The following is a 14,930-nucleotide window of genomic DNA, read 5'->3' as shown; positions in this document are numbered from 1 at the left end:
CAACAATCTCTGGGTAATTATTAATATTGGCCAAGCCACCAGATACAGTAATCCTCTGCTCTTCAAAGAGTGGCCTTGGGATCTTTTACACCCACCCAAGGGGGCAGGACAGGCTTCGGTTTAAAGTCTCATCCGCAAGACAGCACCTCTGACAGTGCAACATTCCCCAGGTACTGCACTGGGAGTGTCAGCTTGGATTATGTGCTCAAACTTTAGGAGTAGGACTTGGAACCATAATTATACTCCAAGGCGAGCGAGGTACCTATCAATATGTCTATAGAACAGCAATCCTTTGAGAAGACTGCTTATCACCTAGAAATCGTTTAACTCACTTGGTGTATTGGTGCCAACTGATATAAAATGGCTTTAGCCAATGTGCAGTTAATAGCTAGATAATCAAGGAGCCAGTGCAGGTCCAGTAACGCTTATTCACTTCTCTGGGGGCTGTTGCAATCATGATGCATCTCCCCTACAGATCCTGATGTTTGGATTTTTGCTTAGTCCTTATGCAAAGGAGAAGAGAAAAAAGATAATCCTGTGAGGACTTGAGATGTACGCATGTACTCCAAAATCTTACAGCTAACAAAACTGTTGGCTCAATGATGCAGCCTCCTCTACACTAGGAAGACCAGAGGCAGATTGGGTGCCTGCTTTGTGGAACACCTCCATTCAGTCCACAAGCATGGCCCCCCGGCTTCTAGTCACCTATCATTTTAATTCTCCGCTCTACTTCCACACTTGTCCTCCTACACTGTTCAATTGAAGCTCAATGTAAGCTTGAGGAACAGCATCTCCCTTTCTACGACGTACTTTGCAGTCCTTCCAGACTCAAACACCCAGATCGTAAGCGCCTCCTGTCATTTTACATTAGGCAGCAGCTGGTGACGATTCCGCTTTTTCCTTGCAAACTCCGGTAGGCCAAACTTTTGTCTCGTTACCAGCCCATTTTGTCTTTCGCCATCATTTCGTCACTTAATCTTGCTCGTCCCTATCGCGAATCTGCCCTTTTGATCTCCCCATTCCCTCCCCCACTTCTGTCACTGTTCAAAACCTATCACATCTCCTAATTTTTCCCGTTCCGATGAAAGGTCACCCACTCTCTCCCTGGTTGCTGCCTGACCCAGACAGTATTTCCAGCATTTTGTTTTGATTACTGCTTGAAATCTGTTTCTTTATTAACCAAAGTGGGTAGCCCTAAGCAATCAGAGACACAAACTCAAAAGAACCTCTAACAAGCGTAATGTTTTTAAGGAAGTAGTAAACAATATAAGGCTACTTTAAAAAAGACAGCCACTGCTATTTACGCCTAGTCTGGAGCTATCCCAATACAGTGCTGCATAACAGACCTGTCAGGAAAGTTAAAGCACATGGAATAAAAGGGACAGCAGCAACATGGATATGAAATTGGCTGAATGACAGAAAGTAGTGGTTAATAGATGTTTTTCAGGCTGGAAGAAGGTCTGTCGTGGAGTTCCCCAGGGATTAGTCCTGGGGTCGTTGCTTTTCCTGATATAATGACCTAGATTTTGGTGCACAGGGCAGAGTTTCAAAATTTGCAGGCAATATGAAATTTGGAAGCATTGCGAACTGAGAGGATAGTGTAGAGATTCAAAAAGACATACCAGTTGGTGAAATGGGTAGACAGGTGGCAGATGAAGCTCAATGCGGAGAAATGTGAAGTTAACTCATTTTGGTCAGAAGAACATGGACACATAAAATAAGGGGTACAACTCTAAAGGGGATGCGGAGCAGAGGGTGTGTAAGTGCTTAAGTCACTGAAATTGGCAGGACAGGTTGAGAAAGTATACAGTATCCTAAAGCTTTACTAATAGAGGCATAGAGTACAAGAGCAAGGAGGTTACGTTCAACTTGTATAGGACACTTGTTCAGCCTTAGCCGCAGTATTACGTCCAGTTCTAGGCACAACACTTGAGGAATATTGTGAAGGCATTGGCGAGAATGCAGAAAAGATTAACAAGAATAGTTCCAGGGAAGAGGTACTTCGGTTATGAAAACAGGTCGGAGAAGTTAGGACTATTCTCCTTGGAAAAAAGGTGGAGTGGAGATTTGATAGAGGTATTCATAATCGTGGGGTGTCTGGACAGAGTAGGTAGGGGGAAAACTATTTCCACTCGTGAAAGGATTGAAAACTAGAGGGCACAGATTGAAAGTAATTAGCGAAAGTGATATGAGAAAAAACATTTCCATGCAGTGAGTGGTTAAGGTCTGGAAATGCACTGAGTATGTGGTGGAGGCAGGTTCAATTGAGACATTTGAAAGGGAATTAGACTGTTATCTGAAAAGGAAGAATGTGCAGAGTTATGGGGAGGAGGTGGGAGAATGACACTAAGTGAATTGCTCATTTGGAGGGCTGGTGCAGACAAATGGACTGAATGGCCTCCTTCTGCTCTGTAGCAATTCTGAGATTCACTTCCTTTACTTATCCCATTATCTTTTTATCATGCACCACCATGTCTTTCATCACTGAAACTATCTTACCTTCTGCCCTATCACAGTCCTTTCCCTAGCTCTGTACTTGTTTAAAAGCTGTTAAGTCTCTAAATTCTCCTTGTTCTGATGAAAGGCCACCAATGCGAAACTTTAAAAGGCCCAACGTTTTTTAAAATTTATTTATGGGATATGGGCATCACTGGCTGGGCCAGCATTTATTGCCCATCCCTAATTACCCTTGAGAAGGTGGTGGTGAGCTGCCTTCTTGAACCGCTGCAGTCCATGTGGTGTAGGTACACCCACAATGCTGTTAGGGAGCGAGTTCCAGGATTTTGATCCAGCAACAGTGAAGGAACGGCGATATATTTCCAAATCAGGATGGTGAGTGGTTTGGAGGGGAACTTCCAGGTGGTGGTGTTCCCATGTGTCTGCTGCCCTTGTCCTTCTAGATGGTAGTGGTTGAGAGTTTGGAAGGTGCTGTCGAAGTAGCCTTGGTGAGTTCCTGCAGTGCATCTTGTAGATGGTACACACTGCTGCTATTGTCCATTGGTGGTGGAGGGAGTGAATGTTTGTGGATGGGATGCCAGTCAAGCGGGCTGCTTTGTCCTGGATGGTGTCAAGCTTCTTGAATATTGTTGGAACTGCACTCATCCAGGCAAGTGGGGAGTATTCCATCACACTCCTGACCTGTGCCTTGTAGATGGTGGACAGGCTTTAGGCGGGGGTGTCAGGTGGTGAGTTACTTGCAGCAGAATTCCTAGCCTCTGACCTGGTCTTATAGCCACAGTATTTATATGGCTAGTCCAGTTTCAGGTCAATGCTAATCCCCAGGATGTTGATAGTGCAGGATTCAGCAATGGTAATGCCTTTGAATGTCAAGGGACGATGGTTAGATTCTCTTGTTGGAGATGGTCATTGCCTGGCACTTGTGTGGCACAGATGTTACTTACCACTTGTCAGCCCAAGCCTGGATATTGTCCATGCCTTGCTGCATTTGGACATGGGCTGCTTCAGTATGAGGAACCATGAATGGTGCTGAACATTGTGCAATCATCAGCGAACATCCCCACTCCTGACCTTATGATGGAAGGAAGATCATTGATGAAGGTGGTTGAGCCTACGACTCTAATGCTATCTCTGTAATTGAGTTTAAGGATTTAAATTTGGGCCCTTTTAACTGTTTCTCTCTCTCCACACATGCTGTCTGGCCCCCCGAGTATTTCCAGCATTTTCTGCTTTTAGTTTTTCCAAAGTTATCAGCTTGGAAAGTCTTTGGATTTCTTGTGCTAAATTCTATAGTTGGCACGTGAAGCATGATGAAAAGTCTGATGTGTATTATTTTAGGATATGCGCAAGGATCGACATGTGTACAATTTGAATACCAACACAAATCTGAAATAATACAACATTTTTTCCCAAATATTTCTTTATTTTCCCCTCAATGGTCATAAAACAAATAGTTGTATTTTCAGAAACATAAGTGAATCTCATTCATCATATGACATAACTGAAGCATAAACGGTATAATCTGGCAGTATTACAGAGAAATATCAGTCAGTACAGTATACCTGGGAAGTGGAGAAGCTGTATATAGACAAATCATTTCATTGCAAAGTGACGTATTACTAAGCCTATGGCACAAGAATCACTAACTGTGCTCCGTATATGTGTGTGCGTGCCTGTATGTGTTTGTGGAGCTATTACATTCTTCAGCTGCTAAAGATTCACCAAAATATCACGGCTAGAAAACTTATTTGGCTGCTGTCAATAGAAAAGTTCAAACCAGTTTTGTGAAATATCGATCTGAACACTTTCCAGGCGTATGTACGTTTACCAAAACAGCTCGAGTAATTATTTCCAACTTAACGCACTAATGGATCATTTTCTGACCAGAGAAATGAATATCAGACATCACATTAAAATTGACTATAAGCATTCCGTGACTTAGTGTGGTATTAGACAATTCTTGTTGTTACAATCCAGTAAATTGTAAATAAGGGAACACAAATTGCTTTCAGTTTGGTTAGAATGTTCCGTTCTAGGGAGGGATGCTGTTTGACTGTCAGGCTTTTATGATATGGTTTGAATATTTCATCTTTGCTCAAAGCCAGAAGCATGAGAGATTAAGTATGGTTAGTACACCCCAATAGAGGCTTGAATGTTCATTTCTGAACAAAAAAATTGCAGCATACAATTTTCATATATAGCTTTTAAAAATACAGTTTAAGTGTTAACTGCTAAGTATTCCAATAGGAAATATATTATATTTCAGTAAACAGTTACAATTCACACACAACTGCCTCTCTCATGAGAACGCTTTGAACGGAGTATTTCGTTTTTATTTAAAAACCTCTGCTGCTCATTTTACAATATAAAGGCAGCTTTATTACATATTTACTATGTACATAAGTGCAACAAGATATGTTATCCATATTTGTACATCACCAGGATCAAATATTTCAGCGGCATGCCAACTCTTGAGACAGTCGTAACATTTCCGAAACAACAAACCCTTTTTGTTTTTAAAGAGAACACAAAAACCAAAATGTTCCTTGGGTGCACCTTTTGAAAATATTCAAACAGTATCAATATTTTACCATCTGACAGTACACAAATGGCTAGAAGTCAATACCTGCAGGTCAAATGGCCCACGTTGTCAACTAGAAAACAAATGTAAAAACATAAAAGTTCATCTATTCTTAAAACAAAGAAAAAAAAATCTATAATGTTACACATGTATCATGCTATTATTATGACATATAATCATTTCACATTGAAGTTCTAATTCTTAGCAAAATTCTAATTAGGCAATAAAGATTGTTACGAGGTGGAGTATGAAGCCTTAAAAAAAATACCTAAGTGCGCTGGATAAGTGCTGTGGTCACAAAGTGAGGCGTTTTTACTATAGTGCAAAAAGCTTTTAAGCTAAGTACACTATTTCATAGCAGAAATTATTGCTATTACATCATAAAATTGATGAAGAGTACTGCGCTGCTACACAAAAGACAAAAAACATAACTGCTGGATAATGAGTATACTTGGAATCTGGAAACAGAGCTTTAGAAAAGAAACACACACCCAAGAATTTATTATGACGTAATAGCTGTTAAACTAATCACAACGGGTAACTTGCATTGACATCTGAAAGTCACATTGTGATATAATTTCCGATATGTTAATGGTGTATCTTATATGTATAACCATAGGTTCAGTCGACTTGTAATTAATTGAGCCCCATGTGTGTAGCATAACTGTAAGATTAAAAAAAATGACTACTAACCCTCAATAAGAAAAAAAGTTTAAGAAAAAAAATCAATATTACACATTACCTTTAGGATCAATTCTACTATAAAACCATAAACATTTCATATCAGAAAACCAATCTTATAAAAAGATAAACCTATTACGAAAATGGGATATACTTTCAACACAATAAAGATCTTAAACTACTAACTAATTTCTAATCATTACACTGGATGGATCTAGCTAAAATCTTTGCTAAGTCTTGAAACAATCAATCATTCTTTAAATACAGGCTATAATTAAAAAAAACAAAAATAAAAGTTTTTTTTATGTCTGCTGCATTCTGATTTTTTTTGTGGTTACTGATTGCTTTACTGGCACTAAAATCAAATGATGGTAGGGTTCAAAGGTAATACTACAGTACTGAGCCCGCCTTTGTGTATTTTCTGTATTTAATTTTTAGATTGAACACTGTTCAACAAAATTATGTTGTAATATTATCTTCAAAGCCACTTCTAAACCTTATATTAGAGTCACTATTGGATTATGTGACTTGCAAAATGGAGCAATAAATTTGGTATGGGTTTACAGTCTTAGGATATAATTTGGTTTAAAGAAAAATAAAATCACCAGCCCCCATCTTTGCACTGTCGCTGGTAAAAGGTCATTAGTGAAATTAGGGTGCAATTTTATTTGGGAAGAGCCTTTTTGTTAGAAAAAGAATAATCTTTTTTTTAAAAAGTTAATTTTTCTCTCGTCATATACTTAACTAGGTTTTTGTCAAATCGCGCCAGTTAAATTCGTCTGCTTTGCTAACATGAGAAACCACACAAAATACAATTTTGGTACAACTTACGCTTTGCACATACTTGTGAATAATTGTCCCCCCTCCCCCTTTTTTTTAGGCACTGTTACATATATCATGTTCTACATTATAAATGAATTTATAATATGGTACGCCTTTCAGAGTTGGAAGAATCTTTGATAACATAGTAAATATGTTGGGCAAATTGAACTGTAGCTGCAGTAAGACTGGCCAAGTTTGTCTTCCGCCAACTTTGTAGCCAGCCCTATCCTCTGCAGCTCCACATTACTCACCCATTTTGCAACTATACGGACTGGTGCTGAGAACCTGATTTAAGATTTAGACACGATTCAATCAAACTTTGAAATAAGTTGCCTCAGAAAACTAAACCATCCTCCAACATCTGATGCCAATATAGGATTATAGCTACCCAAAACTGATTGCACTGCATTGGAAAGGAAGATATCCTTTCATGCTTTGCTCACATTAGCTAACGAAGGCATCAAGAGCATCAAAAATACAAAAAAAAACTTTGAGAAGGCAAATTATTTCTGTGCAATATTTCAGATTAATATCAACTTTATACCCATCGTGTTTACTTAAAATATTATTGCAATTTTCTTAAAGTCACTGCTCATGTTTGTTTTTTTAAAAACTGATGACCAATGTTGATCGAACACTTTTTCCACAGTGATTGATTGAGCCAGTACTGAAGATTTAAAAAACCCATTTTATTTTACGCTGTAATTTTCAAAATGGGTGTTCTTTGTCTATGGAGTATAGTTTTGTCTATAAATGTCTGTAGGGATTCTTCCAACCCTGTGGGTGCTGCTTTTTCTTTTGTACACAATGATCTCATAACAGATTAACAATATAACCACATCACACTCTTTACAGAATGTAATGGTGAAACATCTCCACAAAATGAGACATCAGAAAGTAGATATACCATTTCTTTGATTGTAACATTTGTCATAGCGCTAGGGTTATTTACAGGATATATGAATATTAAATATGTGTCTGAACTCATCTATATCCTTAAATTTTATGATGTATTTCCCATCACGATTTTGTATTCTTGCTTAATCTAAATAGAATTTCTCTTAATTTGGTTAGCATGCTGGCTGTGGTAAGCCTAATATAGATGCAGGTGGGGAGGGAAGAGGATAGTATTTACAGTAAGCCTGTTCATGAGTTTCCATAGAGATGTCCTGGGGATTCATCTGCTTCTGGTTCATTATTTCAGTATGACCTGAGAGATATTTAAAAGAAAAAGGATTTAGCCAGGTTTAACATAACGCAGCTATGCAAATATTTGCAATGATGTGAAATGTCCTAAAAAAAATTTGTCCTGATCACTTCAAACAAAACATGCAGGTTGCTATGGAGACCATTCAAGCAAGTATTGCATGGAAATATCTTCTGACCATTACCCTCACTAGAAATTTAGAAACTACAGCTGAATATTAATTTTGCACGGAACTGCAATCTCTAACTCTCAAACTGGAGGATTGCAATAGCACCAATTCAGATGTTCAACTGGGGACTGAACAACTTTGACAGGTCCACTAAGGAAGAGGTGTTGTATTAAATCATACCACGGACTAATCTATTTATGCAGATTTAGCACAGTACTAAGAAAACAAGGAACACTGTATGCCTTCACACCGTTTCAGCTAACTGATTCAAACTTCCAGTAATTGGATGCTGAAAAATTACTGCACTTGGCTTTGGTCAGGTGGTCTTAGTTGACGTGCATGGAAACCCATCAAAATGATTAGGATTCTTAAAGTTAATGAGAAATTCACAAAAGCAGAGATTCTGCATGCTTGGCTAGAACACGCTAACTTCCCTCTACTTCAGCTTGGAGAAAACAGCTGCCAATTGGAAGTGGCCGAGATTCACAAAGCCTCGAGTCCACTCAGGTACTGCAAGGGAAGCGATGGCGTAGTGTTTTTGTCGGTGGGTTAATAATTCAGATACCCAGGGTAATGCTCTGGGGGCCTGTGTTCATTCTCGCCACGGTAGATGGTGGAATTTGAATTTAGTAAAAATCTGGAATTAATAGATGACCACGAAACCATTGTCGATTGTTGTAAAAGCCCACCTGGTTCACTAGTGTCCTTTAGGGAAGGAAATCTGCCGTCCTTACCTGGTCTATGGCCGGCCTGGCCTACATGTGACTCCAGACCCACAGCAATGTGATTGGCTCTTAAATGCCCCCTAAACAAGGGCAATTAGGGATGGGCAATAAATGCTGGCTTAGCCGTGATGCCCACATCCCATGAATGACTATAAAAAAAAAGGAACTTAACCATCAAATACCATACAGCTCAGTGGGATTTGGTTGACTGTTTGTTCAATTAGGACTACACCAGTTGCTTGGGGACTGGTCTGTAGGGGTTTCTGCCTGTCAAGAATCCCATTATTGCAGTGATGGGTCTACCCCTGCAGGTTTTATTATTGAGCTAGACTGGCTAGTCAATAATTAACAATAGTGTACCTTGGTAAAAATCTCACCCAGCTCAAATATTGGATTACCGAATAACAGGCGTGCTTACCTCTTTCCAAGTAGATAGTCATCAAATAAATAACTGGAAAACACAGGTTTGAGCCCTAGTTAGGTGAGCAGAGAGGGCAGGGATCAAACAGTTAAATTGAGAGGACAGGTTGAATAGTCCAGGCTTGTATTCTCTTGAGTATAGAAGGTGAGGTGAGAGTGACTGCCTTTGACATCAAGGCATTTGACTGAGCGTGGCATAAAGGAGCTAGCAAAACTGGAGTCAATGGGAATCAGAGACAAAACTCTCCATTAATTGGAGTCATACCTCGCAAAAAGGAAGATGGTTGTGGAATCATTCATGTCTCTTCGGATACTGAATCAGTCCATGCCCATATACAGCAAGGCCTGGACAACATTCAGGCTTGGGCTGTTGAGTGACAAGTAACATATGTGCCACATAAGTACCATCTCCAACAAGAGAGAGAATCTAACCATCCGTCCTTGACATTCAATGACATTACCATTGTTGAATCCCCTATCAACACTCTTTTGGGGGGGGGGGTGGAGGTTTGAGGGTGGGAAACTGAACTAGGCCAGCAATATAAATACTGTGGCTACAAGTACAGGTCAAAGGCTGGGAATTTTGCATACAGTGACTCACCTCCTGACTCTCCAAAGCCTGTTCACCATCTACAAGGCACAAGTCGGGAGTGTGATGGAATACTCTCCACTTGCCTGAATGAGTGCAGCTCTCACAACACTAAAGAAGTCTGACACCATTCAGGACAAATCAGCCCACTTGATTGGCACCCCATCCACAACCATTCACCCTCTCCACCACTGACGCGCAATGGCAGCAGCATGTACCATCTACAAGATGCACTGCAGCAACTCACCAATGCTTCTTCGACTGACCTTCCAAGTCCACGATGCCTACCACCTAGAAGGACAAGGGCAGCAGATGCATGGGAACGCCACCTGTAAATTCCTCTCCAAGCCATACACCATCTTGACTTGAAATGATAGCACAGTTTCTTCACTGTCACTGGGTCAAAATCCTGGAACTCCCTCTCTAACAGCACTGTGGGTGTACCTACACCACAGGGACTGCAGCGGCTCGACAAGGCAGTTCACCACCACCTTCTCAAGGACAATGAGGGGTGGGCAATAAATGCTGGCCTAGCCAGCGATCCCCACATTCTTGAATGAATAAAAAAGGTATCTGATTGAGGTTTCTAAGACTATGAGAAGATTTGACAGGGTTGATAAAAGAAACTACTTCCTCAGGTGGAGGGAGTCCAAAACAAAGTGTGTGTGTGTGTGGGGAGGGCGATGCTGGGGAGGACCTTAAAATGAGAGCGAGGCTGGTTCAGGGGTGATGTCAGGGAGCACTTCTTCACAAAGTGGGAAATCTGCAACTTTCTCCCCCATAAAGCTGTTGAGGCTGGGGTCAACTGAAAATCTCAAAGCTGTAACTGATAGAACTTTGTTGGGTGAGGGTATTAACAGAACTTTGTTGGGTGAGGGTATTAACAGAACTTTGTTGGGTGAGGGTATTAACAGAACTTTGTTGGGTGAGGGTATTAACAGAACTTTGTTGGGTGAGGGTATTAACAGAACTTTGTTGGGTGAGGGTATTAACAGAACTTTGTTGGGTGAGGGTATTAACAGAACTTTGTTGGGTGAGGGTATTAACAGAACTTTGTTGGGTGAGGGTATTAACAGAACTTTGTTGGGTGAGGGTATTAACAGAACTTTGTTGGGTGAGGGTATTAACAGAACTTTGTTGGGTGAGGGTATTAACAGAACTTTGTTGGGTGAGGGTATTAACAGAACTTTGTTGGGTGAGGGTATTAACAGAACTTTGTTGGGTGAGGGTATTAACAGAACTTTGTTGGGTGAGGGTATTAACAGAACTTTGTTGGGTGAGGGTATTAACAGAACTTTGTTGGGTGAGGGTATTAACAGAACTTTGTTGGGTGAGGGTATTAACAGAACTTTGTTGGGTGAGGGTATTAACAGAACTTTGTTGGGTGAGGGTATTAACAGAACTTTGTTGGGTGAGGGTATTAACAGAACTTTGTTGGGTGAGGGTATTAACAGAACTTTGTTGGGTGAGGGTATTAACAGAACTTTGTTGGGTGAGGGTATTAACAGAACTTTGTTGGGTGAGGGTATTAACAGAACTTTGTTGGGTGAGGGTATTAACAGAACTTTGTTGGGTGAGGGTATTAACAGAACTTTGTTGGGTGAGGGTATTAACAGAACTTTGTTGGGTGAGGGTATTAACAGAACTTTGTTGGGTGAGGGTATTAACAGAACTTTGTTGGGTGAGGGTATTAACAGAACTTTGTTGGGTGAGGGTATTAACAGAACTTTGTTGGGTGAGGGTATTAACAGAACTTTGTTGGGTGAGGGTATTAACAGAACTTTGTTGGGTGAGGGTATTAACAGAACTTTGTTGGGTGAGGGTATTAACAGAACTTTGTTGGGTGAGGGTATTAACAGAACTTTGTTGGGTGAGGGTATTAACAGAACTTTGTTGGGTGAGGGTATTAACAGAACTTTGTTGGGTGAGGGTATTAATAGAACTTTGTTGGGTGAGGGTATTAACAGAACTTTGTTGGGTGAGGGTATTAACAGAACTTTGTTGGGTGAGGGTATTAACAGAATTTTGTTGGGTGAGGGTATTAATAGAACTTTGTTGGGTGAGGGTATTAATAGAATTTTGTTGGGTGAGGGTATTAACAGAACTTTGTTGGGTGAGGGTATTAATAGAACTTTGTTGGGTGAGGGTATTAATAGAACTTTGTTGGGTGAGGGTATTAATAGAACTTTGTTGGGTGAGGGTATTAATAGAACTTTGTTGGGTGAGGGTATTAATAGAATGTTGTTGGGTGAGGGTATTAATAGAATTTTGTTGGGTGAGGGTATTAATAGAATTTTGTTGGGTGAGGGTATTAATAGAACTTTGTTGGGTGAGGGTATTAATAGAATTTTGTTGGGTGAGGGTATTAATAGAACTTTGTTGGGTGAGGGTATTAATAGAACTTTGTTGGGTGAGGGTATTAATAGAACTTTGTTGGGTGAGGGTATTAATAGAATTTTGTTGGGTGAGGGTATTAAGGCTTATGGAACCAAGGTGGGTAAATGGACTCAAGATACAGATCAGCCACAATCTACCTGAATGGGGCTGAACAGCCTCCTACTGTCGCTATGTTGCTGTATTTCTTATTGTAATTTGTACTGCATTAAATTGTTGAGGTATATTTTCTGGTCAGTGCTGTTCCTGTGTGAATTCTTAATGACCTCATACCATAGCACTTCATGGCACTTCTTTTGAACTTTGGGATTAACTTATTCAGTTACCTGTTGCACATGTGCTTTCAGTCTGGTGGAAGGACCCACACTGGACAGTTAGCAACAAGTCCAAAGTCAGACATCCAAATTATTCATTACAAGCTGTTTAGTTCAGGCCACAATGAAAGCAAAAAGTTACGGTCACCATAAGGTTGACTCATTTGCCACAAATTCAGTCAGTTCTGAAACTTGCACACTGGTCAAAGGCAACCCTGCGAGTGCATTCTTAACAGGTTTTAACCACAAATGGTGAAATGTTTAAGTTCGCACCTTGTACACCACAAGCGTACCAGGCACAGGACTTTGTTACTACTGCAGAGAAAGGTTGGTCCAATCTGATCTTTGCCCTTGGATCAGCATGGTCCCAAAGAATTGTATCTACACTGAAGGTGGGATGCAGGTGAACCCCGAGATATAGATTTGAATTAACAAATGGGCAAGATGCTGCTTAATGGGCACAGTAGTGGTTATGCTACTGGACTAGTAATCCAGAAGCACAAGATCAAAACCCACAAAGGCAGTTGAGGGAATTTCAATTCAGTTAATTAAATAAATCCGGAATAGAAAGCTAGGATCAGTAATGGAGACTACAAAAACACTGGACAATCATAAAAACCCAACTGGCTCACTTTAGGTAAGGATAATTGCTGTGCTTACCCTTACTCCAGGAAAATGCAGTTGACTCTTAACTGCCCTCCAAAAAGACTTAGCGAGCCACTCAGTTGTATCAAAACTTCTACGACAGACTTACAATCTAAACGGACTGCAATGGCTGAAGAGGGCAGCTCACCAAAGGCAAATAGGGAAGTGCAGTAAGTGACAGCAACATCCCATGAATAAATAAAACAAATCTTTCAAAGAATAGTTTTAAGATTGTCTCAGAGCTTGCAGAACCATACTACCATATATTCTGGGCATCCATCATCAATTTACTGTTCAAGATGGCAAATTAAAATCTAATTTTTAAGGTAAGTTTGGCACTGTAGTACAGATAGGATATCCCAGTTCTTCCAGAAACGTCCAGAGCAGATAATCAGACTTGGTTTTGCTGCTAACATCTTATCATAGGTTACAATGAATACAATGGGCTGCAGTGATCCTTTTAACTTTGAGAGAAATGCAAAACGCCAAATCCAGAGCGCACATTCCAGGGAAATTCTTTCCCCCTCTAGATCTGGCCATGACCCTCATGATTCTAGCTTCTTCCTGATTTCCATATTATGTACCATTTGAAAATCCCCATGAAAACTGATGAAAGCAATGTGTTATTGTCTACAATACTGGACAACCCCTTGTTTATACATTTCCTGGTTTGCATTAGAACGAGATCCAGTCCGCTTTTCATTACACTGTGGGCTTCCACCACAATTGAGTTATGTGACATGAAACGCTAAACAATCACTTAAAAAGCTGTTCAATTTTGTGAAACTGCGCAATCCTTCTTGATCTCACAAGGATTGTCCCTGTAGATAGGACCCATTGTTATGCTCAGGAGCACCATGTACATGACCACCACCAAGATCCTATTCTTCACCCCAAACAGGGCATTGTGATGCTTGAAACAATTCTCCAAGGCTTGCTCTGAAGCAGCTTTTGAAAATGTAGCATGACCACTATCCAAGTTCCAAATCACTGCTGTTGCCAGCTAGCAGATGCTACCTCCCCCAAGCAAAGTGGTTCATCAGGTTCTTCTTTTCTATTAACTTTTATTTCTCTACAGAGGGATTGCACTCTAGCCTGTCGGGTTGGACAGCAACTCAATATAAAAGAATTTGCACTGATGGAGTGCTGTTCATGTCCTCAAAAAGTACTTTGTTGGCTATGGAACTTCTATGCTTAGTTACAGTTGTTAATTAGGCAAACATGGCAGCCAGTTTACACACAGCAAAGTAGCATAAACAACAATAAGATCAATGATCAGATAATTGGTTTCTCTTAGTGGTGTTGGTTAAGGGATATATTTAGGCCAGGATATTAGGAAAACACCGCTGCTCTTTCCAGATTCTATGAATGCCCTTGTGGACCCATTGAAGAGAGTCAGAGTTTGTCTTTCATTGGCCCTGGCCTGCCTGGCCTGGAGGAACCCCTTCGATGACGACTGATGTCAACTCTTTTGACCATGATGGATGAGATGACAAAGCTAAAACCATTTTGGATAATTTCCAGGTACTTTGTAAGCCCTCACAAAAGAATGCACTCTTCGTTTGCTTCAACATAGAGACTAACGTTAGGGATTTCAGGCTAGTGAAATCAGGCCTCCAGAGAGACTGTGAGCAAGGTGTATGTTTATTTCATAATTCTGATTTAATGTTTTCATTTTTGTCTCAATACAATTTCAGGCTAAATATCATTGTGTTGCTTTTGTGAGGGGGGGGGCGCAAAGAGAGAGAGAGAGAGAGAGAGAGAGAGAGAGCCCCCATCTGGTTCACTAATGTCCTTTAACATTTGCCATCTTTATCCACTCTGGCTTACATGTGACTCCAGGCCCATAGCAATGTGGTTGACACTTAACTGCCCTCTGAAATGGCCCAGCAAGCCAATCTGTCCAAGGGCAATTAGAGATGGGTA

At 40.4% G+C, this 14,930-nt stretch overlaps 1 protein-coding gene across 14 annotated transcripts in view; it reads right to left on the bottom strand.

Annotated features, from left to right (window-relative positions):
• Window positions 1-3,859: 3,859 nt before the first annotated feature.
• mbnl2 (muscleblind-like splicing regulator 2) overlaps window positions 3,860-14,930 on the bottom strand; it is a 108,075-nt gene continuing 97,004 nt past the window's right edge. For 10 of the 14 annotated variants that reach the window (XM_041199738.1, XM_041199739.1, XM_041199741.1 and 7 more), the window contains one exon: window positions 3,860-7,751. In XM_041199738.1, the coding sequence (XP_041055672.1) occupies window positions 7,612-7,751 (140 nt within the window). In that variant the 3' untranslated portion in view covers window positions 3,860-7,611. The remainder of the gene's footprint in view (window positions 7,752-14,930) is intronic. The other 4 variants (XR_005944462.1, XM_041199745.1, XM_041199744.1 and 1 more) reach the window with 2 other exon arrangements.

This window comes from Carcharodon carcharias, chromosome 11 (assembly GCF_017639515.1).
Source record: "Carcharodon carcharias isolate sCarCar2 chromosome 11, sCarCar2.pri, whole genome shotgun sequence".
In the NCBI taxonomy this organism is placed as follows: domain Eukaryota; kingdom Metazoa; phylum Chordata; class Chondrichthyes; order Lamniformes; family Lamnidae; genus Carcharodon; species Carcharodon carcharias.
This window is presented reverse-complemented; position numbering and strand designations above follow the sequence as displayed.